Source organism: Lissotriton vulgaris, unplaced genomic scaffold (assembly GCF_964263255.1).
Source record: "Lissotriton vulgaris unplaced genomic scaffold, aLisVul1.2 SCAFFOLD_1411, whole genome shotgun sequence".
Classification (NCBI taxonomy): Eukaryota; Metazoa; Chordata; class Amphibia; order Caudata; family Salamandridae; genus Lissotriton; species Lissotriton vulgaris.
In genome coordinates, this window is record NW_028250719.1 from 490,850 (window position 1) to 516,764 (window position 25,915).

The following is a 25,915-nucleotide window of genomic DNA, read 5'->3' on the forward strand; positions in this document are numbered from 1 at the left end:
TAGTGGACAAGAGAATCATCATCTGTTGCTATGTTCACCTTCATAACATTGTCCAGCAGAAAGGGAAATAAGGGTACAGAGTGCAAGCAAATCACTCTTAGTTCCATCAAGCTCACTCGTATCATGATTCCGGCCTCTTTTGGAGCCATTTCTACAGAGTCACCTGGAAAACAAAGGGGTGGGTCTCGGTCAACAGCTTTACTTGGAGCCAAGCTAGTTTAATAGGCTCCCCAAAAGGAAAGATGTCTGGACATTTCCACCAGTGGAAGTGAATACTCAAGGTGAAAAAGTCAGAACAGAATTCTCTGGCGAATTGGTTGCACTGAGAACGGAACCTCATTACTTGATCTAGTTTTTGGCATGAGGAAAATACAGACACCTTTACCCCAAGCAAATGCAGAGGCAGAACACTATCTAGAATTACACTGGAAGAAATAAAGTCACACTACAGCAGATGGTGCCCAGCAACTCTTACTAGGGAAAAACGTTTTTATAACCTAATGGTGTGCTGCACTGCTTCAACGCAGACATGAGCACAGGCTGCAAAGTGGCCATCAGGAACTGAAAATACAACTAAGACGCAGCTCTGTGCATAAGGGCCAGACATTCCAGTACCACTGTTCAAGTCTTTATATGCTGCTCCTTTGGGATAAGGAGTGGAAACATCAGCAACCAAAAGTCTGCATATTAATTCTCTCATCAGTTTTCTGGATATACCACTGCAGAGTGGTACATTTATGTGTTTCTGCAGCAGGTCTGCCAATACTTAATGCAGCTAGTGGTGTGTTAAACAGCGTGACCATGCACACTGTGCATAAAAAACATTATGTAATAACTCTCTATTAAAATTCAGTGGTTACTTACCATTATCTGAAGCAGGAGTCAGTTAATATGGTATACGATTTGGTGGATATGTAACGAAGCGAAGCCTTCAGGTGTGCATGTCCTACACCCCCCCTTTGAATATGTAACCTTTATTTTAAGACCAAGATATCGTAATACTCTGGCTGAATCATGACTTGATGTAACATTACCATTATTACTGGATATGTATGAGGAAACCCATCTTTGAAAGTGTTTCTCTAGTCATTCAGCTCTGTTGTGGTTGCCCTGTATTGTCATAGCTGCTACTTTTACAAGTTATCTAGGCTCCATACACAGCTATCAAGAGAACAAACATGGTAAAACATAGTGAAGGGCAAATGACTCAACAGTTTCTTGAATTATAATGTATACTTCACAATACATGTCCTCCTGACACACATGCTAAACGAAGGAACATACTGCTATGTACATTGTAATGCACTTTAATTTGTAACTTCTGATTGGAAAATGCCAACAGCATTATATTCACTGTATAAAAGTAACATGTTATCAAGCCATTGGGTTAAGTTACACTCTAATTATTGGGGACAATATTAAGCATTAATACATATATTTTCTGTCTATACTAAACTGTAGCATTTCAACATCATTAGATATTTCGGTCCGGAACGAAGTTCACTTAACACTTGGCAATTGCTTTACTCATCTGTCACTTCATATGGCTCTTGTGCAAAACAGAGGGTTGGTGGAAGAGATGCTCTAGGTCTGGCTGGAACTGACATGTCAGTGAATAGCTTTAGTATCCCCTATCTTTCAAAGTTTAAGTAAAAGCAGACTTCCTGGTGCACTTTCCTTTGTAGTCGAGGGGGATGAACCAGGAGGGGTATACGTGGAGTAGCAGATGCAGGGGAAAGCTCCACATTGGCAAGTCTTGGTATTTAGGCACATGGAACTCTGGGAAGGCTTTGTTGCCACAAGACACCTTCCTAGAAAAGAAGTGGGTCACTTTGCTGTCAATCAAATAAGTGGGGGAGTTTTGTTATTTATTGATTTTAGGATGACTACCAAAAGTAAACAGATGTACCAAGTAAAACATTTCCCTGGAGTGACTGCACTTAGAAAACCAACTGGAACTGAAGAAATGTAGAAGACTTGTCTTCTTGCCTGCACAGAATCCGTTAGTCTACTAGAGTAATTGTGAGAGACGTCTCTATCTCCGTCTTGAACAACTGCCTCAAACACCATTCTCCGCACTGATAACTCCAGTATTGGGCCTTGGTGGTTACAGGGTCATCTTAACCTTTCTCCTGGTAAGATTCTGCCTGCTGGAGGAACTCATCCTAGAAGCATGGGTGCAATGGCGCGGACAACAGCCTATCTGCGATTGTAGCCTGAATGCTGAGGGGAGTGTGGAGAGCCTGTGACAAATGGAGCTGCTTAGAGAGAACTACTATGTGAGGATTGGTTAATTGGAACTAGCACTTAAGAAACCTCTAAATTGGACAGTTTCTTTGACAATTGCAATATCTGAAACACAAAGACTCTGTATCAAGCTGGTGTGCAAGCCAAAGCCCGGGCGGCAAAACCTTCATCAAGTCACAAGAGGCACCTACCGGCTCCAAAACTTCATAGAAAAGCATTGCCTGAAGCACAAGTCTTCGAGACATACGCACCGAAAATCTATCTCAATTCAACCAGCCACCTCTTGGAATCTGACTCACTGCTTGACTGGAGCTCTTTGGAATGGGGATTCAGCAACTGCAACGCTGCCTTTGATCACTAAGCGTTTAACTTATTCAAGTCCCAGCATGAAAGCCACAGTTTACACCATCAAGCCAGCTCACAATTACCTCGAGTCTGCTTCAATGATTAGACACATTGAGGTTTACTGTGTGTATTTGAATTTCCAATGCACTCTGAGCTAAACTCAAATGCTGGACAACTTTGACCATTGTGACTTGTTTTTATTCTTGATTTTTGTTATACTTCGACAACACTCATTCTTCAAGTGCATGACCTGGCTTGTTTTGATAAATTGTTACCTTTATTAGTAACCTGCTTTGAACCTTTAAATTTTCTATATCTTAACTAAACTGATGTTTGAGCAGCTGTCGTACATATGTCACAAGTACGGCTGTTGTGGAAAGCCTTGCCGCTTGAGCCAAACTACCAACAGTGGGCCAAAGATTTTTTTTAGAAAAACCTAGTTAACTCTTTGGGTCAGATTGCCTAGGCCTTGCGAGGGCTCATTTAAGCTCACATAAAAAAGTGATGTTGTGAATGTGAAACCTCTTCCCCAGAGCTAAACATTCCAATTTCCTACTACAAAAAAAATTAATTTTCTCTAACTCTCAAACACGCATCCGTATGGCACATTTTATAAACTGCGGACTGTAGACCAGATTATTGCTCTGCAGAACTTCACAGGAGCTTCTTACCTTCACTTAAAATGAGGGAATCTTTACACATTACCTCTAAAATAATAAGCCAAAACAATGCAGGTTGCATGTGCAAGAGCTAGTGTCACACTGGAGTAGGTGGCAGCTACCAATTTGAAACAGATTGCATTAAGGATTCAGTCAGCAAACAGATTACTTCACCCCATCAAAGGTCTGTAGTAGTTTGCCTGCCTTGTAAAAGAAAATCATGTGGGGTGTCTTTTGCCACATGGATTACGCTTCACCTCCCCCACCCAAATCATAAACATCTAGCCAGCTATTAGACAGTGGATGGATTAGCAACCCCATGGGGGTAGTGGAATTGAATTATGAAACCCATCAAATTGGAACCATGTGCCAGATTCTTGCTGAAATTATCCCAGACCATTTATGCAGACGTCTCGCCACACCTGAGCCACTAAAACTGGGGAAAAAAACTTGGCGTGCCTGCATCTCCTTGCAATTTTCACCTTCATTACTCATTTTTCTTTGAAACCGGAGTTTAATATCTCTTTCAAAACAGATTGTATCAGAAAACATTATGGGAAAAAAAACGTATTTAATTGTTTTAACTGGTTTCAACTACAAGTTAAATCATTATATTTCTGACTTATGAAAGAAGGATCTGCTACACATGATCCTGGCTCTTAAGATAAGGGACAAAAACTGAAAAATGTTACTGTCTTACGCAAGGAAGGCGTAGCATATATGCAAGATCCCTCAGTATGGGCAGTGGACAGGAGAAAATTGTTTCAAGATCACAAAATCGCAGCATGAAAACTGGACAAAAGTGCACTGAGTTTTCTGGTGTCCATGTGCATCAGCAATGATGGAGGGGATATTAGCTTATCATTTATTTTAAAAGGCTCTGCTTTCCTGCCAACAGAGCACTGAATTGTGTGGTTGCATTAATAGCACTTCTTGGGAGAAAAAACCTTTTTAAAGAAAAGAAATGCAATTAGCTGCCCCATTCACTTTAACCCAAGCAATAACACTGATCTGCCATACAAGTTAATGTGCACAAAGCACGTAAAAATCACACTAACTTCAACCAAGAGTTTACAGGATGTTTAGTTAGTGGTAGGTACTATCCAAAAAACACAATGTTGACTGTCAAAGCTCTGTTATCGTCCGACAATACTATGTAAAAAAAAAAGGAACATATCTGTTTTTACTCAGTACATAACCTGAAGCAAGGCAATACACAATAATATATAGCAAGATACAATCTGCAATGATGAGTCGAGATGTTATAAAAATGCCATATTTGTTTGTTTGCTATACATACCTTCAACGTCAGTAAATCTTGTTTTTTATTTTTAAAAAAGGCATATACTTACACTACATACCGACATTTTCACTCAATCATTACTCGTTGTTTTGTACAAACTTTTAAATAAAAAGTGGCCATATATCTTTCAAGCCTTAATAATTCCCCAATTTCGATATGTAATCATCAATATACACGTTTTTAATTGTATCCGTCTTGTACAACAAACACTACATACTGCAAACTGTCTATTTCAGAGCACCGTGAAAACCGTTACTGGAAAACCAGGAGACAGTGGGGTGGCAGAGATTAGGTGAAGCAAGCAGAGATATCAGTCAGAAATAAACTGAATCATTCAATAGAAATCACTATATATCATGATCAAGTTACAACATCTGTCTGGACGTTCAACGAGGATGGTAAAGAACACAGATATTAAGATGCAGGGGATGTGAGGGGAAGTTATCCTGAAAGTATTAAACTTGTTTCCTTGAGAGATTAAAAAAAGGCCACAAAGAGAATGGGTTGCGTATTCCATCGGACATCCATTTGTAACCCTGAGAAACAAATGTAAATCTAGTCAAGGATGCAGTGACTCATACTTCAAAGTAGATACAGCTGAACGCTTACAACTGCATAACAGTGAAAAAAGGAGTACATCTTGACATGCTACAAATGATACAAGGCTTTACATTTTTGTGATTTCAAATAACAAGCATGTCTCATTTGCCCTTGCCATTTCAGCTCAGCATTCACAGATACCTACTCACCTCTACTATCATCTTGACAGTGGGCAATGTTGTTGCGATGTTCTGCGGATGAGGCGGACGAACAGTGATTGGTACACAGCCCGCATACAGGCAACCATAAAATGCTGCTATCAGGTCTATTCCTGCATGAAGGACAGAGCACACAGCATCAATTGAAAATCTCAAAGGCATTGAATCAGGGACACATGTATCAACAGACGCAGTAGGCGGAGGTCACTTAGAGGAGAGGTAAATTATAAGATATGCTTGAGACCCATGTTCTGGATCCATTTCAGATAATATGCTGCCAGGGTTTGTCCAGCTTTACTTTCAGCAATAAGAAATTGAGTAAAACAAAGTGTGCCTTGAAGGAATTACACAATGCACTGGTCGCCCATATACCAGTTATATGCGAATTAAGTACAAGATTTACGCCACGCTGAAGAAACAAGTTTGCATTACAATTGTAAGACACAACTTGAAAAGATAGCAGACATATTTATTGATTTCTTGAATGCGGCTTTATATAAAGATTCAAAGTTTGTTAGCAATTGAAAAAAATCACAATAAACATCCTCATATGTTCTTAGTAAAGGAGAAGGCCATTTCCACACTGACATTTTCTAAATCGTCTTGTTCTAATTAAAAAAATGTTGATTTCTCATTACTAACATCTATGTATATTAACAGTATCTGAAGTATCAGATCCCCACAAAATAGTATCTAAAGCAATAGTAATGTGATGAGTGCGATTAAAAAAGCTTAGAAAAGTAGGCTGGAGGGGCCCAATGTACTATGGGCAGTTGACAAACCAGGATGTGTAAATTGCACGCAACTGGTATGTGAACTGACCTTCATTTTGCAGCATTACTGAGGCATTAAGGAGTAAAATTGCAAAATATATATTCCTAGAGAGTAACAGCACCTCATACCTCAGGAGTGATACCAGGTGGTCACATTTTTAAATCCCCTACAAATGGCCGGAAAATCAGGGATGGAAGCCTGCGAATGAAAACAGACCTCCATCTCTGTGTTCATACTATCAGCAAGTCCACTTTTTTGATAAGTGTCCTCTACAGGGATAGAAACTTAATAAACAAAATAAAGAAACAGCAACATCTTGGGCAGTCACTGGGGGGAGCATGCAATAGACCCCAAGGACTACTTTCTGCTCCCATTAGACCGTCACAAACGGAAGGCTGGTAACTGATGAATGGTTTGAACGATGGATAGACACCCCTTTCAAACAGATTCAGAAAGTGTTGAAATATCCTTTTTTAATAGCCTGAAATACTTTTCTGACTCGCAAAACGTGTTTTAGGTTGCAAATCCACTGAATTTGTGATTCAGAACCTCTGCGACTGCAAAATACTTTTATTACATGGGGCGAAAAATTCCAAAATGCAACAGTTTACTGAGACGTGGCTGACTGAAGCTCCTTACCTGGAGGATACACCAAAGCAACATGATCGCCATCTTGCAAATGCCCCCTTTCCATCAACATGACTGCAATCTTTTCAGCTCGCTTATGTAGCTGGACGCAGGTGAGAGAGTTTGCAATTGTACCCTGAACATCGAACACAGAAAAAAACTGTGCCTTAATTACAATGCCATTCAAACTCCTTCTCAACAATAATTATGTTATGCTACTGTACAGTTGTGGCAATTCTTCCATCTGCAAAACAACAATGTACAGGGATCATCACATTCAAAAACCTCAATTTGCAAATTAGAATCTGGGGATTTTTGAATCTCTATTAAAACACCTAATGAAGAAAAGCACTGATAAAATTGGTTTCGACACTAAAATTACAAATGTGTAAAACCGTAGCAAAGTCTGTTCTAAAGTATTGATCTACAGCACACGCGTCCAATGCAGTGCTAGGAGAGACCTAAACCCATGCCCAATTTTCAGGTTATCCACACAATATATTTTGCAATCCATATGTAGCCCAAGAATACATTATTTGGAGGAAATGTATTAATGAACATGCATTCATACACATTTTACTAAAGAGCAAAGGGCAAAGTCCATGTTATGACCACAGTACAGAAAATCTGACAGGAGAAAAAGCTTCAGAAAAGTCCTGAAAGATTTCATGTTGGAGTCAAACTGTTCAAGGAATAAACTACACTAACAGTGATGAGGCCTCTTCAATGTGATTTTACCTCAATGAACAAATTTAGCCCTTTGAATCTTGCTTCAATATGCAGATGTGCAGAGTGTAACATGCAATTTATGTCGAATGACCGAGTTGAGTTTTTGCTTCAAGTGAGAGTGAGAGGTGGGGGTGTGGGAAGAGGTGTGTATTTTCATTCACTCAAAAAAGCTAAAGATTTAAGTGACGTTATAGTTGGGTATGGAAATATCTTATTTTGCATAAAAAACTTTAATATTTACTGTAACAAAGGTTAAAGGGACGTTATAGTTAAGTGAAAATGTAAGTTAAAACATACAATTTTAAACGCACAAAACCACTGAAGATCACTAATTATAGTTATCTCAAGTGACTATAACTTGTGCCCTAATTTAACTATAACTCATGCCCACACCATGAACAGTGTTGGGATCAATGGTTTGATGTCAGATGTTGCAGTGATGCTATCAATAATGTAATCGAACACGTTATGAGCGGTCATTAGGTATGTATGGCAGGGCCCCAGACCTTGGGTGGAAGAGTATCCCTACCATGCCCCCTTATATCCCTTCATAATTATTTCCAGGCCTGGACACTCAGTCCCTGAGTCCTAAAATGGCTGCCACCACATCTCTGTTGATGCGATGACAGCCAATCAGATCTTATCTTAAGATCTATTGGCTCAGGAAATCTTTGGCGGTGTGAAATATACCATTTTTTTTGCCTACATTTCTCAAAAGTGACTGAACAGATTTATACCATATTACAAAAAGCACCCTTTCTAGCCCAAGATCTAGCTTTCTGCCAAATTTCCAATGGGAAAAACATGTTTTGGATGTCCCATTTTTCTCGACTCCTCCTTGACAGATCACCCCAAAACCTTCCAGGAAAGAGCATTAGGTGGATGAGACTTTTTTTTGTAGAGTTTCAGGAAAAGTCGTCAAACACAAAAGTTGGAAGCAAACCACTAACTTTTTTCCTATGGCAACACAGATCTTATTATAACTACCCAGGCGCGACAGCCTTTTGGATAGAGTGCTACACAAATCTATAAAAAAAAAAAAAAAAGGTTACGGGGACGTTATAGTTAAGCTCAGATTTCACACGCACAAAACCATAGAAATTCAGCAGTAAGTTATCTGAGCTAATTATCACTTACGCCCTCACAATGCACTGCTTATGACCTCACATATTACATGAATCATGACATGGTCAGTGACATCACTAATAACATCTCAAATTGTGGCAATGTGATTTTTACTCGTGCGTCTTCTTCCAGAAATCTGTGAAATTCTTGAATTCTCCTATAGAAAAGATGATGATACTACAAAGAGGTGAATCTCTACCAAAAAAGGGTACTTCCTCTTAACTGTATAAAATAAGTGCTTCTTTGTTTGGTGAAGATGTTCTCAATTCATTGCATCAATAAGGCATCAACAAAATAGTCAGGAAATTAGCTGGGTGACCTTTTGGTAAGCTGTCCATCATACTGGCAAAACTTGGGAAGACCTTTGCATACTCATCCCTGCCAAGTGCCATGTATCAGAGGTTAGACTAACACATTTTAATGCTGTGTCCGCATCACTGCACTAAAATCCATTAGTCACATATTATAGCCCGACGGACCTCATGAATGTTGGACGAGGCGCTGTAGGAATAATTATCAGCCTGGTCGCGCTTGGATTTGGTGTTTACTGCAACCTGCTCCAGGCAATCCACTCAGCCCTGCAGGCCTGGACATGTTGCTATGGTAACAGTAGTTTGAAGTGTGTCACTGATACAAAATTACTGGTCTTTCTGCAGCAGCACACAGGTTTTATGGTTTACTGTGGTGATGCCTGGCTTCTCTGGGACATGTGGATCAGAAGCAGCACGGCATACAATACCAAGAAGAAATTCGCAGGAGAGACACACCTTTCCCTGATCAGAATCATTCATCGACTCACAAAGTCTGGCCGCTGCAAATTAGGGCGCACGGATGGTGACGGCTGCATGTGTGAACACATGTTCCCACCTTAATGTTCCAGGCACTTGAGAAACTGGGCCCTTCTGTTTATAGTCTATTTTAAATGATGAAGTGGAGGGCCAAGCAGGGCACACAATACACAAACTCACAGGTACGGCAGGAAGGGAGCTGTGAGGTCCCCTCTTTCCGCAAGCTTAGGTAAATATGCAGCAGCTGTTAATACTCTCTTTACTATGGTCACTGATTTCTAGTTTTAGAATAGGCTTTTTTGTCTTTCCTTTAAAACTGCTTTAAAAGTTGAAAACAGCATCTATCTGTATGTGTTTTGGATAAGCGCAAGCTTTGTAGCGGATCACCATGGTGTAAATCAGTAAGTTGAGGCAATCGTTTAATAGAGGACAGTCAGGGAGTTATAGAGGCCACCAGGGTTTCAAATAGTGAGAGGATGTGGCATTACGGTCAAAGATGACGAGTTTGGAAGTGGAAAACCAGGGTGGAGTCCCGGAAACAGCTCAGCATCCTGGACAAGTCACTTCATCTCTATGTAACAAAAACACTAAATTAATCTGGCCTTGTTTTATCCTACTGGTTCTCACAAAAAGTGCTCTAATGTCCTTGGGCAGAGTTTGTGCTTCATAAAACTGCAAAAATCTAAAATTCTCCAATTATTCTATATATTAAAAGATTACGATTAAAAAGGGACAAGGCTTTATTTAAACAATTTGGTGATTTATTATAGTGGGAATAAATCAGTGGAAAAGTACTCACTTGTTGAACTGCTAAATGAACACACATCATTGCTTGATATATAACTAAATTAGCTGGCATCTATTTGTGCTCCACACATTTTTTTTTATTACTATATGTAATAAAGTGGCATTGCAAGGGTGGCTCTTCTTAAGATGATTGCACTTCCCAGACTGCTAAACTACTTGTAAGGGTGGGCCTTCTTAAGATGATAGCGCTCCTTAGACTGCTGTACTACTTTAGGACGCTACCTATTTGGATTCCAGCCTCTGTTTTAAAGCAACTTCAGTCAATAGTGGTTGGGTTCCTTTGGGCCCAGGGAAGACGGGGAGTGGCACTTAACACGTTGATGAGACTGAGATCGGAGGGCGGCTTAGCGGTCCCTGACTTTGAAACTTATTATTTAGCGATGCAGTTGCAGTGGCTTACTCATACAGTAGCACTGACATTCCGGGGCCCAGACGACGTCGAGGGTAATCAGGTTGATAGACAGATGCTCTCAAGATTACTATTGCAGCTGCCGTTCTCTGCCTCCTCTCTTACTCGAGAGACGGGGATGTTTAAACTCTGTTGGAACAGAAGTCAGCAGCAAGCACAAATAGCGCAGCCGTCTGCCCCTGAGATTCCATTGGCGGTGTGCACTACTCTGCCACATGGTGGTAATTGGTTGGCACTGACTGACTGGGATTTCGGGAGCAATTCTTTCATCTGTTTTAATGGGCAGGAAAACACATGAAAAGTCCGCTCTCAGCGAGCTGGAGTTTTCCTGTTCCCGCCTACTGGTAGTGGACTTACGGTTTACTCTCATTTGGCGGGAGCTGTTGCAGCTCCCGCCAAGGGGCAGCAAATAACTTTGTCCTGAGGATGGGCACCTTTGGACATAGGGAGCCAACCCTGAGGGGTGGTGATATTAAGGGCAATTATTGGCTCAAGGAGGGGGTCTGCATGGCCCCCCTCTTTTCTTATTGCTATTGCAGGGTCTGCCCCAGGGAGGTTATGGTCCCTGGGATCGAAAACGACCTGGGAGGGGGCCGCGCATCCCCTCCCCATTAACAAACGCCCATGCCACGTGTAGGTGGTGGGACCCAGGGCCAAAAATGGCCTGGGACACACGGCCCCCTTCATCCCTTTTTGCAACTGGGGGTGGCCCCAGGGAGGTGGTGGTCCCGGGGGCCGTCATAGGCCTGGGGGATGGGTGGAGGGGTTTGCATAGCCTCCCTACTCTAGATTGTTATGGCTTGGCCTTGCCTTGTGTAGGCGGTGGTCCCCGGGGCCAATGTCAGCATGGGGCGGGGGCCCCCTCCCCAAAGTACATATTTATGCATGCCCACGGGACCTGACTCACCCGGGGGTACAACTAGAAACAAGCGCCGGACACTGTGCTAGTTTTTTTTCTCCAATTTTGCCAAAAATGCATTTTGGCCCTAGGGGACCCCCTCACCAAGCCTAAGGGGTCAGTTTTTACCCTGCCCCTTCTGTTTATTATTTTTACATTTCTTTGGGGACTCGGCTGAGTCAGTGTCCCAAAATGGCCGCCAACACTTCCTGGTTGAAGTGTTGACACCAAATCAGATCACAGCATGAGATCTTCTGGATCTTCATTCCTAGATATACAATTTTGTTTCTTCTTTAATAACTTTGCAACTACTGAATGGATTTACACCACATCACAAACCAAATTTGATGGAATTCCGTCCAGTAGTTCGTATTCGTGTTCGAATTCTTTTCGGGAAAGAGCATGGGAAATGCACAAATTTTGACCTCCCATTCTTCTCAGCCGCCGCTTGACAGATCACTATGAACTGTCCAGAACAAGACCTACAGTGCCACTTTTTTGGGAACATTTTGTGATGATCCATCAAACGACACCAAATTTATAATCAAGTCAAAAAATGCTTATGCTATGGAAACTAGGCCCTAACTAACAAATATGTGTGTGTATATATATATTCACTTAAAAAAACCATAGGTTTCAGACCTTATATAGTTAGGAATTAGCATTTAAAAAAACATTGAAATTGCTCCTATATAGTTAGTTGTACTAACTATATTTCGCGCACCCGCAATCCACTGCTGATGATGTCACATATTACATCATTCATGACATGGTCAGTGACATCACTGATGACATCACTGATGACATCTCAAATGGCATACCGGGGTATGCGTACGGTGCACGTACCCCGCGATTTTTTTTTTTTGCGCTTGGGAGGTCCTTTTGGGACCCCCTGAGAAGGGCTAGAGGGTTGGGGGGTCTCTACCATGCCCCCTTTTCATGTTTTCAACTCTTGTTTTGGGCTCTCTTGTGCCTCAGTTCTCCTGAAAAACAAGATGGTGGCCAACACTTCCTGGTTTGGACAGTTTGGAATGTTGACCGTCGACTGCCAGCCAATCAGAAAATCGCTCGCGCACGTAAGGGTACGCGCACGTACACGTACTGTGAGCGCATATAGATATATAATTTGCTCAAATTCAATTTTCTCAACAACTACTGGAGGGATTTTCACCCCTTATATAAAAAAGGCACTACTGCATACCTGTCCCTACCATTTTGCCAAGTTTGGTGTAATTCCGTTCAGCCGTTCGGGCTGTAGTCGTGTCTAAAGGTCCCATAGAAAATGCCATTTGAAAAATTTCAAATTCAATTTTCTCAAGAACTACTGGAGGGATTTTCACCAAACATAGCTAAGGCACATCTGCATACCGGGCACTACCATTTTGCCAAGTTTGGTGTAATTCCATTCAGCCGTTCGGGCTGTAGCCGTGTCTAAAGGTCCCTATGGAAATTAACATGGGGGAAAACACGTTTTGGGACCCGCCTTTCGGCCCCCGCTTGACTAATCTCCCGAAACTTTCAGGGAAGGAGCGGAGCGGAACTGGCCAGAATTCTGGAAAATTACACACAGATCCCTCAATCGGCGCCAAAGTAATTCCCAATAGAATGTTGAGCGCATATAGATATATAATTTGCTCAAATTCATTTTCTCAACAACTACTGAAGGGATTTTCACCAAATATAGAAAAGGCACTACTGCATACCTGTCCCTACCATTTTGCCAAGTTTGGTGTAATTCCGTTCAGCCGTTCGGGCTGTAGTCATGTCTAAAGGTCCCATAGAAAATGGCATTTGAAAACTTTCAAATTCAATTTTCTCAAGAACTACTGGAGGGATTTTCACCAGACATAGCAAAGGCACATCTGCATACCAGGCCCTACCATTCTGCCAAGTTTGGTGTAATTCCATTCAGCTGTTCCGGCTGTAGCCGTGTCTAAAGGTCCCTATGGAAATTAACATGGGGAAAACACGTTTTGGGACCCCCCTTTCGGCCCCCGCTTGACTAATCCCCCGAAACTTTCAGGGAAGGAGCGGAGCGGAACTGGCCAAAATTCTGGAAAATTACACACAGATTCCTCAATCGGCGCCAACGTTATTCCCAATAGAATGTTGAGCGCATATAGATATATAATTTGCTCAAATTCATTTTCTCAACAACTACTGGAGGGATTTTCACCAAATATAGAAAAGGCACTACTGCATACCGGTCCCTACCATTTTGCCGTAATTCCGTTCAGCCGTTCGGGCTGTAGCCGTGTCTAAAGGTCCCATAGAAAATGCCATTTGAAAATTTTCAAATTCAATTTTCTCAAGAACTACTGGAGGGATTTACACCAAACATACAAAAGGCACTGCTGCATACCAGTCCCTACCATTTTGCCAAATCTGGTATAATCCCGTTCAACCGTTCGAGCTGTAGCCTTGTCAGAATGTCCCTATGGAAATTAACCTGGGGAAAACACGTTTTGGGACCCCCCTTTTTTCTCGGCCCCCGCTTGACGAATCCCCCCGAAACTTTCAGGGAAGGAGCGGAGCGAGGCAATTTTAAGGAACATTACCGGCAGATCCCTCAATCGGCGCCAAAGTTATTCCCAATAGAATGTTCGGAATTTCCTATGGTAACTAGGATATATATATATATATATATATATATATATATATATACATACATACATACATACATACATACATACATACATACATACATACGCGTAGGGCTTCGAACTATTCAGGACACTTTATGCCGGTCGCCGTATTAAAGGATACTGCTTCAAAACAGCGGCATTTGCTTGGTTCTTGAGTGCGCTCTCAAAGGTGGGACATATATATATATATTTATTTTTTTATGTCGGAGTAGCCACTCTGTAGTTATAGCTTGGATTCCCAGAGATAGGAGTTCCTCTGATTTTTGCTTGCTAATAACTTTCGCACCGGTTAATGAATCTTCATTAAAATTTGCAGACCTGTGCTTTTTTGACATTGGCAGAAGATGCAAGTTTCATGGTGATTCATTAAGGGGTGTAAAGAAAAAAGGGGGGTCCCAAAACAAGTTTTTCATGGACTTTTGCATCAGACATAGCGGCAAAAAGGATGAATGGATTTTCATGAGATTTGGCAGGAATATAGATTATATCTTGCAAAGGATACTTTTTGCTATTTCTTGGAAAAAAATTCTGTAGTTTTGTAGTTTATAAGGGACAAAAACATGGTGAGATACTGGGATGTAGTATGACGTGGAAATTGTGTGTTGTACTGTGGTACATGTCGATTACAAAACACAATGTCATTGGATCATGACGGCCTTTATAAAATCTTGTTTTTACCAAACTATGTATTTGTTCTGGGATTGAGGCAGAAATATTAGTTGTTACTTTTGTGACGAAAATATGCATAGAAACTAATCATGCACTTTAGAAAAGTGTCCATGGTTAGGGAAAAGTATTTTTTTCTTTATTACCTTTGTAAAAAAACATTAGGGAGTACCACGGTAGTACCTCAAACCTATCTTGATAGTACTGCGGTACTTATGGAAATAATATATAGTTACATATATATATGGGGATTATTCAACTTGGTCACTGCCGAGCAACATTCACCCAAGCACACAGCATTCTGGGAGCTGTAGTTGTGGCAGAACTACAGTGCGGCTGTACACACAAAGGTGGGGGTGGAGTTACTCTTTGTAATGCAGCAGCATCTGAGGAAGGCCGCAAGGCAGAAATGCATCATGCACACGCTGTGAAATTTTGATTAAAAATCCTTCAACGTCATCCCCCGAGTGGCCTCTACCTGTTTCCAGTTGGAGAGAGTTTTTCTTGGATATATATATATATATATATATATATATATATATATATATATATATATATATATATATATATATATATATATATATATATATATATATATATATATATATATATATATATATATATATATATATATATAAGAACACTGTTCAATGCACCACTCTAGAGGAAATTCCACTCTAAACCATTGCATTGTACAGCACTCAATTGTACTCCACTGTCTCTACACCACTCCACACTATTCCACTGTACGCCACTCTTGCCGTTGCAGAGGAAGGTCTTTTGGTCTTTGGTGTTGTTGGAGCCAAGGTTTTCTTTGGCACTGAAGACTGACCATGGTCTTTTGTCTTTGTCGGAGTTGAGGAGTGTTTGGATTCCGTATGTGTCAACACCGATTGCTTATTCGGCTCCGACTGTCTGGCTTTGGAGCATGACATGGGTTTTTGTAGGTTTCGTTGTGTGTGCCGAGGCTGATGGGTCGAGCGGCGCTGCTCCGGCGTCGGAACCGGGTCTGGGGGGGGTGGGGGGGGTGGGGACCGGGGACGACATTGTACGGGGACGGCGTCTGGGGCGACACCCTAGGGGCCGGCGCCGGCGGGGTCGTATGTCGAACCGGATCCAGCAGGGCCCTGCGGTGTCGGGACCAAAGTCGCCAACGGCGCCGGGGTCAAAGCACCCGGCCCGCTTGGGCTCCCAGTCGTGACCGCGGGGCCCAAAGGCGCTGCGGAACACGACGGAGGAGTGAGCGACCTCATGGCCGTGAGGAAGGCATCGATCTCCTCCGGCGTCGTGTCTGCCCAGGGACCGGCGGGTATGGAGTCAGAACAGCGATGCCGCTTCTTCGACTTCTTGTGCCTCTTACAGGAGGACTTGGAGCCCGAGGAGTTGTGTTGACTCTCCGAGCTGTGATGACTTCGGCCCAGAGACCGGTCCCTCGACCTCCTTACGGACCGGGAATTTGAACAGCACGGCGCCGACTACCGGAGCTCGAGGCGCTTGCGGGACCGCTCCCGCCTAGCCTTCGACGTCAAGGCCCGGCAGTCGGAGCATGACTTGTCATCGTGGTCAGGCCCCAGGCAATGTAGACACCGGCGATGGGGGTCAGTAACTGACATCAGTCGGCTGCAATCGACGCAGGACTTGAACCCGGGCATCCCTACCGGCACAGTCGGATTTCGTTCGACTTCGAAGAAAGATCAAAAATGATCTAAAAAGTTTTGTCAAAAATTGACTAAGGGTACCACTTTTTCCGGATCGGCGCTTGCTGGCGTGGAAAAAAGAAGAACTGACGTCAGCGCGCGAGGGTGGCGTCTAAGTACTCCGGCGACGTCATCCCGGCGCCAACGATGCCGACGACAGATGCGGAACCGCAGACGACGCCTACCGACGCGCAAGGGTACTGCTACGCAAAAGTTTCCGGATCCAGTCTGATGCCTGGGGGTATTCTAAGGTAAGGAATTCAATACTAACCTGTTTCTTTCAGATGTCTTGTGTCTGCTTCATGCCTCTCCTTAGGCCTTGACGTCTGATCGGGATGGAGAACGTTTTCGTCCTGTCTCTGCTCCAAGGCTTGCTCTCGGTGTCTACCAGAGCCCGAAGGCTGTGGTAAACCGTGGCATTGAGGGGTAAGTTTATGTAATATCTTCTATAAAAGGGGTGGATCAATTGTATTTATGGCCCATGGTGTTGTCTTCATTCTGGGCGCCACCCTGGCAGGGGAGCCTGGTGCGTAGTGTCATCGCCCTGCACATCCGACTCCTCTACCTCACTGGACTCACCGGAGACAATGTAGTGAGGGCTAGCAAAAACATAACCCTTTCAGCCTGAGTTATCAGCCTGTATCTCACCCTCGCTGGTGGGTTTCTTCTGAGGAGAACTCCACCTTTACTGCGATCTCCATGTTATGAGCCAGTCAGTGATCCAGTCTGCTACTGCTTCTCAGTGTATTTTTATTTTAAAATAAGCTGCATGCGGCATAATCATGTTCTTTGTGCTCCAGCGACAGACACAGTTTGCAAACGTCGTGGGTCTTGCAGTAGGCGTATTTCGCCCTGCACCGAGAGCACTTTCTAAAAAGACTATTTTTTAGCCTCCATTACCTGGAGACAGACATTCTCGATGGGATTTTGGAGGGTGATGTCATCTAAGTTGGCTGCTTCTGATTGACTCCTACAAGGTACTAACAGTCGAAGGAGCCGTGTATATGTTTTGCTGTTGATTCTCCATACATTGTAGCCATTAGGTGTCCTTAGGTCACATGTTATGACACACTCAGTCAGAGCACGATGGCAAAAAAAAATAAGAAAGGAGCCGTTGAACATGTGTATTGCTTCGAGGAGGAGGAGATGTGATGCACAACGACGACCATTAAAGACTTCCCTGAGAAAAACAAGTTGCAGAGTCCTGGCCGAACACTAGATGTCAAGTGTGCCCTTAGCATGTGCATCTGCAGTCAACAAATGCTATGAATAAAGTGTTCAGTGTACTACTGCTGCACTTGGCCAGCGGCCCCACAAGGGGGTTGGCGGCACCATACAAGGTAGAAATATGGCGTGGCCACTGTCCAGGTCCTGCAACCAATACCCTGCTGTGCACAGCTAAAGGCCATGTGCAGCAAGGAATGGATGCCCATGGAGGGTTGGATAATGGGCCTCGGCCCTGAAATCAACCTCAGTTGCCTGAATAACATTCTGTGCAGGGGTTGGCTGTCCAAGGAAAGTTGGGAAACCCTGAGTCCTGGGATCAGAACCTGACTAGAGGCCAGACCATGCAGCTAATCTGTTTAGCCATACACATGGAGGTTGATTGCTCGTGGCTGCTGTGAGTGCAGTGACTCTTGGATGTGGTATAGGTTCATCCAGCAGAATTAGAATATTAACAGGAGTGCATATATGAGTTCAACTTCTAGATTATAGGATCAAAACCCCAATAAATTAAATGGGGGGAAAAAACATTAACGTGAAGTTAATGTTAGCTTTGGTTGTAGCACATCTACATACACTGGAAAAAAAACTGAAATCCACATGAAAACATAGTTAATGAAGGGTTAATTTGATATGGGGCTTCAAAATCTAAATCTCAAACTCACACTTGGCAAGACTTCAGTGATTTATAAACAAAGACACTGCAATGTTAGATGAAATATAAAATACCACTTAGTTAAAGAAAAATGTTAAATAAGTCAAATGAGTTGAACAATGGCAACAGAAAGCTCTAATGCTAACAAAAAATCAAATGCTTCCATACCACGGTGTTGCACAAACAAAAGTAGAATGTTACCTCTTAGGTTAATTCGAAATGATATGCATCATAAACACACTTCCGGTATTCTTAAATTGTGCATGTTTCTAACAATATTATCGGTACAATAGACGTTTCTAGATGTCTTACCCTCGAATTAAGCAATGTGTAGAGAATATGATCAGGCGTTGTTTGGGCTCTCCATTGCAAAACCTCTGATAGAAAGAGAAACTGAAAGAGAATAAAAACAAGCTTAGAGACACGAAATGTTCAAGGATACGATCTATGTCCAGTATTTTTTCAAGAGGCCAAACTATTCATTGTACATTGGTTATTCGATATATATCTGCTAAGAAGCAAAGGGATGTATAGGCCTTTCGGTAGAAAAAGGAGCATTATTTCTCTGCTGTTGGAAATCATGCATGTGCCTGTGGGGAAAATGTATGTTATTCCCTTGATTCTCCTTTGGGTCCTGGCAGATTAAGGATCTTTCAACACACCCAGATCAGAAAGCAGTTCACTTTGTTATAGAGTACCTAGGAGTAACCTACTGTTAGAGTTCTGTGGGCTCCCAAGAGTCATTTGGGAAATTGAGCCTGTTGCACCGTTTCCCTTTTGTTTGTAAGTTTTCATGTTAGAAAGTATCAAGAAAATACGTCTTGTGTGACTGCTGACTAAAAAGCTGTTTATGCACAGGGTATAGACAGCGAAGACTTGAGGAAAAGATTGTACATTTTCAATTAATACAACAATGTGATTTATGCTAATTTGTCTATGCGTGCCTGGTACACTTCTTTTGTGAGTGACACTGGCTGGAGCACTTTAGGGAAGAGCATTCAGATATATGCCTGACTCTCCTAAGTTTGTCTTTTTTGTATACATATTTGGTGGTTTGAGACAAAGAAAACCTACAGGGGAAGAATATGGGCTTCAATTGGACCTGGGTGGAGGCATCACCTCTGCCCAAGCCTAAAACACCATAATGCATCTGCCATGGCTGCTGGCGGTAATTGCCCTCAAAGACAGAGCTGTCTGGGACAATATGAGAGAATGGCAGGGCAGTGTGGGATATCAGCATGGTCATGCAAGCAACGTCACTCTGAGGTCCCTGCTTGACCAGCCAGGTCAGCAGGAAGATATAGTTGAAACCGCTCATTCCCTGAGGTCAGAACCTGGAGAATCACCTTTGGTAACTCATCCTTATTCCCCCACCCGGTATGTAGAGCAGAAAGGGAAATATTCTGGGTATTTACCAACCACAGGTCATCCCAAGGACCAACAGTGATTCTTAGCTTGAGCGCTGTATGGAAAAGACAATTCCAATGCAGTGCAGATGGTTAAGGTGATTCAGTAACCCAGGGAGGGTAAGTCTAGGCATTACTGTGTTGCCTTACTGTGGAGGAGCGATTGAAGCGTTCCAACTCTCCTTGGAGCACAGAAAGCTAGTTAAAAGGGCAGATGCTACCAGCTCTAAACTGGAGGGTACAGCACCAACACCACCACACCATCATTCTTTTGACCTGCGTATCTATGTAGAAAAAAGGTACTTCACCACCAGATCCTTACCTGCTAGAGATTAGAGGGACATTTGTGGGGGAACTAGGATTCTTTTTATTTCGTAATTTATTTCCCACTTTTTTCATCACATGCAAAAAAATGTCATTATGAGCATTCTCTCACACATTCACTTGAAAAATGCGGGATACTTTTCACATTTTCTCGTACGTTCTGCATCAGTTTCACTTGGCTCATGTAGGTGCATGTTTAGGAGTATTCACCTTAAATGCATTGAGCTACCCAGAGAAAAGGACCATTTATTAGCCACCGGCTGACATGATTGTTGAAAATCCTGTGGAGCATCAGACCATCAGTATCTTAAGTGATGCTGCATTTTGGCTAGGTTATATCAATATCAAATACACACAAACACCTCCAACAGGAGGCAAAACTGTCTGTGAGTATTACCAGCCAGATTTGCATTCATCCTTTCTAGCTGTCGAAATGCATCTGATTCACATGCATATAGTGCTTTGTGAATCAGTCCGCTCTGTTTCGGTCTTTCCCTCTCTAATGAATATGGATGAAGAATGATTTATTCTTTACATACAAAAAAGAAGAGCAAATTAGTTTAACAACAACATATACCTTAGCTGTAGAAATACATAAACATATTATGTGAATATAGTTACCTTTCTGGCCTGATCGTTGTCCTCTATCTGTCCAAGGTCCCGTCCGCTGGCCTGTGCAATCCTCTTCCCAGAGACCAGGTTACCCACCATCACAGAGGCAGGGCCAATTTCTAAGGGACACATATTGGAATTGTGCTGTAACATTTGGAGGCTTGTCAATCAAAATCAATGCTGTCTCATCTCTGGAGGGGAAGTTTGATTTTCCACAGGCAAATCACAGATGTGAAACATGCAGAAATAATTAAAGAATACATACTTGGTCAAATCTATAAGAATAGTTCCTTTTAGCAAACATGTCTGCTTCTAGGCTAAAGCAAACAGAACCCTTAAGTTTCATGTAGGACATATTCAATTTCAGAAGAACATTCTGATGCTTGAATACTCTATTTGTTAAGTAGCGGCTGACACTGGCATTTGGCTTGCTTCTAATTGCTCACAAACTAAAAAGATTAAAGGAAAAATGCAGAAAGGGATTTGTTAGAATAACAGAATATTTGGTTCAGTATGATAGCTAAGATTAGAGCCCAAGGTCTCTGGCTTAAATAGCTAGCAACTCAGCCTCTGGACCATATCCAGTCATCACAAAGACACCTTTGGAGATGTATAAGTGGGAAAACATATACACTCTGCAGGGTTTGACTAACGATAATGGTTGAATGCAAGATTATCAATTTAGCTTTTTTTTCTGGTACATCACTCATGGCAATCCTGCGGTAAATTAAAACAGCACTGTTTCCATTCAGATCCACAATCAACATACAAATACTACTTCTCTTTCCCAGTCATTAGCCTGTACCTTACTGATTCACTCTAAATATGGCGATCAGGAGTAAATAAAAAAATTTGGAATACTCCCAGATATTAAATTTCCAAATCCACATTCTAGAAGAGCAGTTACTTACCTTTGGGTTTTTTCTGGTGAATACTCTATCAAACAACAGTTTTTTCACTTTATGAATCTCCTGATGTGCCACACTGGATCCAAAAACTCTTTCCAATAGTTTCTGTGCGCGGGCAGGTGGCACCATCTGTCCCATCTTTAGACATTGCAAAACAGAGCTGGATATAGGCGCCACCCATGCTGCTGTCAGTTTATTCATAGACCGTTTCCAAGGCCAGAGAAGTGGAATGTGAAAGGCAAATTGAGACCAGAGACAGCGTGCGCAATAGTAACCCGAAACATTATTAGCTTTGACAAGTCTACTCCCCAAAAAGGGGAGGAGAAGGTAGTTAAGAAATCCACACTTCGACTATCCACTAGAAAAGGCATTAATGAAAGTAAGTAACTTTTTCTTCTGATGGATTATTTTAAATGCAGATTCCTAACCTAGCAAACCGATACCAATCAAATGTCCCTCTGGTGGATCTGAGAAGTGGTCTTTACACTAGAAAGACCTGCAAGATAAAGTGAGCGAAATGGCTAACTCTGTCCATGTCATGAGTGATGTAATATGTGAAGTCATCAGCAGTGCATTGCGGGCGCGCGAGTTATAGTTAGCTGAAGTAACTATAACGGGGAATTTCATTGGTTTTATATGAGTAAAATGTCCAGCTAACTATAACATGTGTCAAACCTATGGTTTTTTCAGTGAATTTCATAGGTTTTTTAAATGCTACTTCCTAACTATAACGTGTGTAAAACCTATGGTTTTTTCAGTGAATTTCATAGGTTTTTTGAATGCTAGTTCCTAAGTATGAAAGATATACCTGAAATAAATATCGACATACCAATCTTACGTGCACAACTGAGTGCACGCACCCACCTATTTATTTCATAAGTGCTTTCCAATTTAAACCTAATGAATTTCTTCATAGACCAATGAAAGAACTTATAGTACGTTAAGACATCGAACCTAGGCTTTTTTTTGTCATACAAACCTTTTAATTAAATGGAGCCGAATTTTTTTTAATCGTTCGTGCGTGACTGATTGTACACACCTTAATATTTTTTTTAAAAAATATAAAAGGTTTTATAATTTAATAATTGTATACTTAAATCGAGCTCTAAAAATATGTGAAATCCGTATGTGTTTGAATTCACTTCTTTTCACGTTTTTAAACTTCACTAAAGAACATCGCTACTTCCAAATCACGTTTGTAACTAGATAGTGTCACCGCCTACACATCCTGAGAAGCGCATGTAAAGTCATGTGACTTGAAAACAACACTTGCAATTGGTTGTTGGTACTTTCTATTCTGGAATTTACACGCAGCACTCCACCCACTTCCATCACTTTCTTTTCTACTCTCAATAGAGAACAACGTCGAACATCTTCCCGAAGACTTTGCTGCAATGGCTACCGTTCCGCATTCATCTTCCGAATCTAAAGGAAATGAGCGACCACCTTTGACTAGAAAAACGGAGGCCACGCTATTACCATCAGAAGTGACCAGCACATCTTCTGCAGAACGACCTGTATCTCCATTGAGTGCTGAGATGGACTTGAAACCATATCTGGCGAACGTGCACATGAAATGCAAGAACTGTGCAAAACTTCTTGTATACGGAGAGCAAAGCTTTATTCTAATTAAACACAAAATTGAGAGTCATAAATGCTCCAAGAAAAGTTAAATTTCTTCACTTTATTTGGATAGTATGACATACTAAAAATGTCGTAGCAACTTTAAGAAATCAAAAGCATCATAACACTTGTTTCCCAAAAAAAAAAAAAAAAAAAAAAGTTCTTTTCAGAACTAACTCTTTGTACCAAAACGAGCTCCAAGAGCATATTAGCTGATATTTTCTCGCCGCTTTCTTTTAGTGCGCGAACGGGTGCGCGCACCCACCTATCGCGTAGAGGCAGCGACACACGCATGTGAAGTCATGTGACTTTAGAACAACACTTCCAATTAGTTCTTACTAGTTTCTATTCTGCAATTTACACGGAACACTCCACCCACTTCCCTGGAAAACCAGTTTATCGAAAAACTTTTAAAGCCTCCTCTTATAAAACATTCGACATCGTTCACATAGCAGTGTAGTAAATAGCACTATATACACTCCGTCCCTTAATTATAAGAGACTTATTGCTATGTGAGAACAACTTTTGTTTTCACGTGATAATGTGAAATGCTGAGCCTGTTACAGAATTTTCTTTCACATATATATTACTATTCTCCTTCGAGCACTAACACTGTAGAAAATACCACCAATAGCGGTGATATTTTTTACACCGAGAACGGGCGATTTGTATCGCTTAGAGCCCTTACAATTATAAAGTTTTATTTCCTAAGTCTCTGATCTCCAACTGTGCAACGTGGCTCCCCTGTGTCGTAATGAGGTCCATAGACAAAAACTACAGGGCCAGCATTATACACATGCACAGAACCACAAAACCACAAGAGCCACCATGTTAATATATATCCTTAATATAATAAACCTCTGAGAATGGATACATATTTCCGTGGCACCCCATAACAGAAATTTGGCGTCCTCTGACTCTGCTCCATTACCAAACACCCTAACCCCCCGCCCCCCTCACTCTTCACTAAACTCCGCACTCCACCCCACCCGGACCCCCTATTACAAACCCCCAACCTACCCTCCCTGCCCAAGCCCACCATGAACCTCAAACCGCCCCTGGAAAACTTATAAGACACAGGATTACTAAAACTCAAAGAATAGGCAACAGGCAGATAATCTAAATAGTACATAAAGACACATATTTTTTCCATAATACTATTGAAAAACATGTTCTATTTTTTATAAATCTATCATGTATCTGACCCTCTAGAACCGCTTTCAAAACGTGAACTATAAACCTCTACATTTCATTTTCAAACCATACACTTTCAATTACATTATTTTTTTTTTTACAATTCATGTAATGATACACACCTTTTCTAAAATACACCAGTCCCTGTTATTTATAAGGATTTATTTTCAAACTTCATCAGTGATACTTTCTTAACATATAATGAAAATCACGGTAACTTTTTAAACGACAATGCTAACGCGGTAAAAATAACCCTCCATTTGCTTTCCTTTAAGAATGCAGACTATCTACCCCACGCATGCGTTTCTTGATATTTGCATTTGGCAGCGAATACCGACCTTGAATCGGAAGACATGAACAAGAGCTCCATTGTCACATTTAAAACTGAACGTAGCATCTGCTCACACACATATCTTTCACTTAGCTAACATTCACAGAAAGCAGCATTGATGTAAAAAAAAATTGACCTTGCTTTACAACTTGCTCAAATGACTCCCTTATTTTTTAACGCATCCTCCACTTCAAGACTGGCTACTTTTTTGATAACTACTAAGCAATATTTAAGTGACTAGACTCCTAGAAAATTTATCAAGTCATTCTGCTCCTCTCCACTGCATAGCCGGCGACCTAATTCTGTGGAGTTGCTATACAACCGGCAGTGCTGCGCCGTTTCCTTTACCATCTTGGGAAATTCAAAATGGATGTCCCTCCTGCCTTCGCAAACGAGCCGGACCACTTAGAACTATTTCGACAGAGAATGCTTCTGTACTACGGCACCTTAGCACTCTCAACTTTGAATACTTCATATCGATTATCATTTCGATATTCGTATTTCACCTGTGTGCAGCCTGTATTTCATTGCCTGAGCTGTGATTTCACGTGGGCCCTGGATTTATGTCTCTGCAATTTGGTACCTCCTGAAGCGAATTACAATCACCTCATGAATCCGTTACTTGATCATGAACAGCTTTGTTACAACGGAGGGTTTATGGCCTTTGCAGCGATACAAGGAGTTCTGGGTCATTTGAATATATTCGCAGCGGCGCAAGATTTCCTAACAGAGAGCTACATCGAAAACCCACCGAGCTGCCCTCTGATGGTAAAAGACGCTCCAATAATGACAGATCATGAATGCTCCTTTCCTCTTCTCAATTGGATGGCTGACATGTTTTCAGATGATAACAGTGATTTCCTGTTAGAAGCAGTTGCTACCTATTTTGCCTACACAATGGACGGTTAACTCTTTCCTAACAGAGAACTACATCGAAAAACCACCGAGCTGCCCTCTGATAATAAAAGAGGCTCCGATTTTAACAGATCATGAGTACTGCTTTACTCTTTTCCATTGGATAGCTGACATACTTTCAAATGATAACAGTGATTTCCTGTTAGAAGCAGAAGCTACCTATTTTGCCTAAACAATGCTTCAATAACTCTTATACAAGCCATTGACGTCCTCATTTCCTTTTGCTTCCCTATATTCTTCACGTTC

General features: G+C 41.7%; 1 protein-coding gene across 1 annotated transcript in view; it reads right to left on the minus strand.

Moving 5' to 3' along the window:
- DIP2C (DIP2 acetate--CoA ligase C (putative)) overlaps window positions 1–25,915 on the minus strand; it is a gene marked incomplete at its 5' end in the record, with an annotated part of 296,244 nt that overhangs the window by 173,922 nt on the left and 96,407 nt on the right. The window contains 4 exons of the mRNA XM_086950634.1: window positions 5,304–5,425; window positions 6,726–6,849; window positions 18,669–18,749; window positions 20,708–20,817. Coding sequence (XP_086806760.1) covers window positions 5,304–5,425; window positions 6,726–6,849; window positions 18,669–18,749; window positions 20,708–20,817 — 437 coding nt within the window. The remainder of the gene's footprint in view (window positions 1–5,303; window positions 5,426–6,725; window positions 6,850–18,668; window positions 18,750–20,707; window positions 20,818–25,915) is intronic.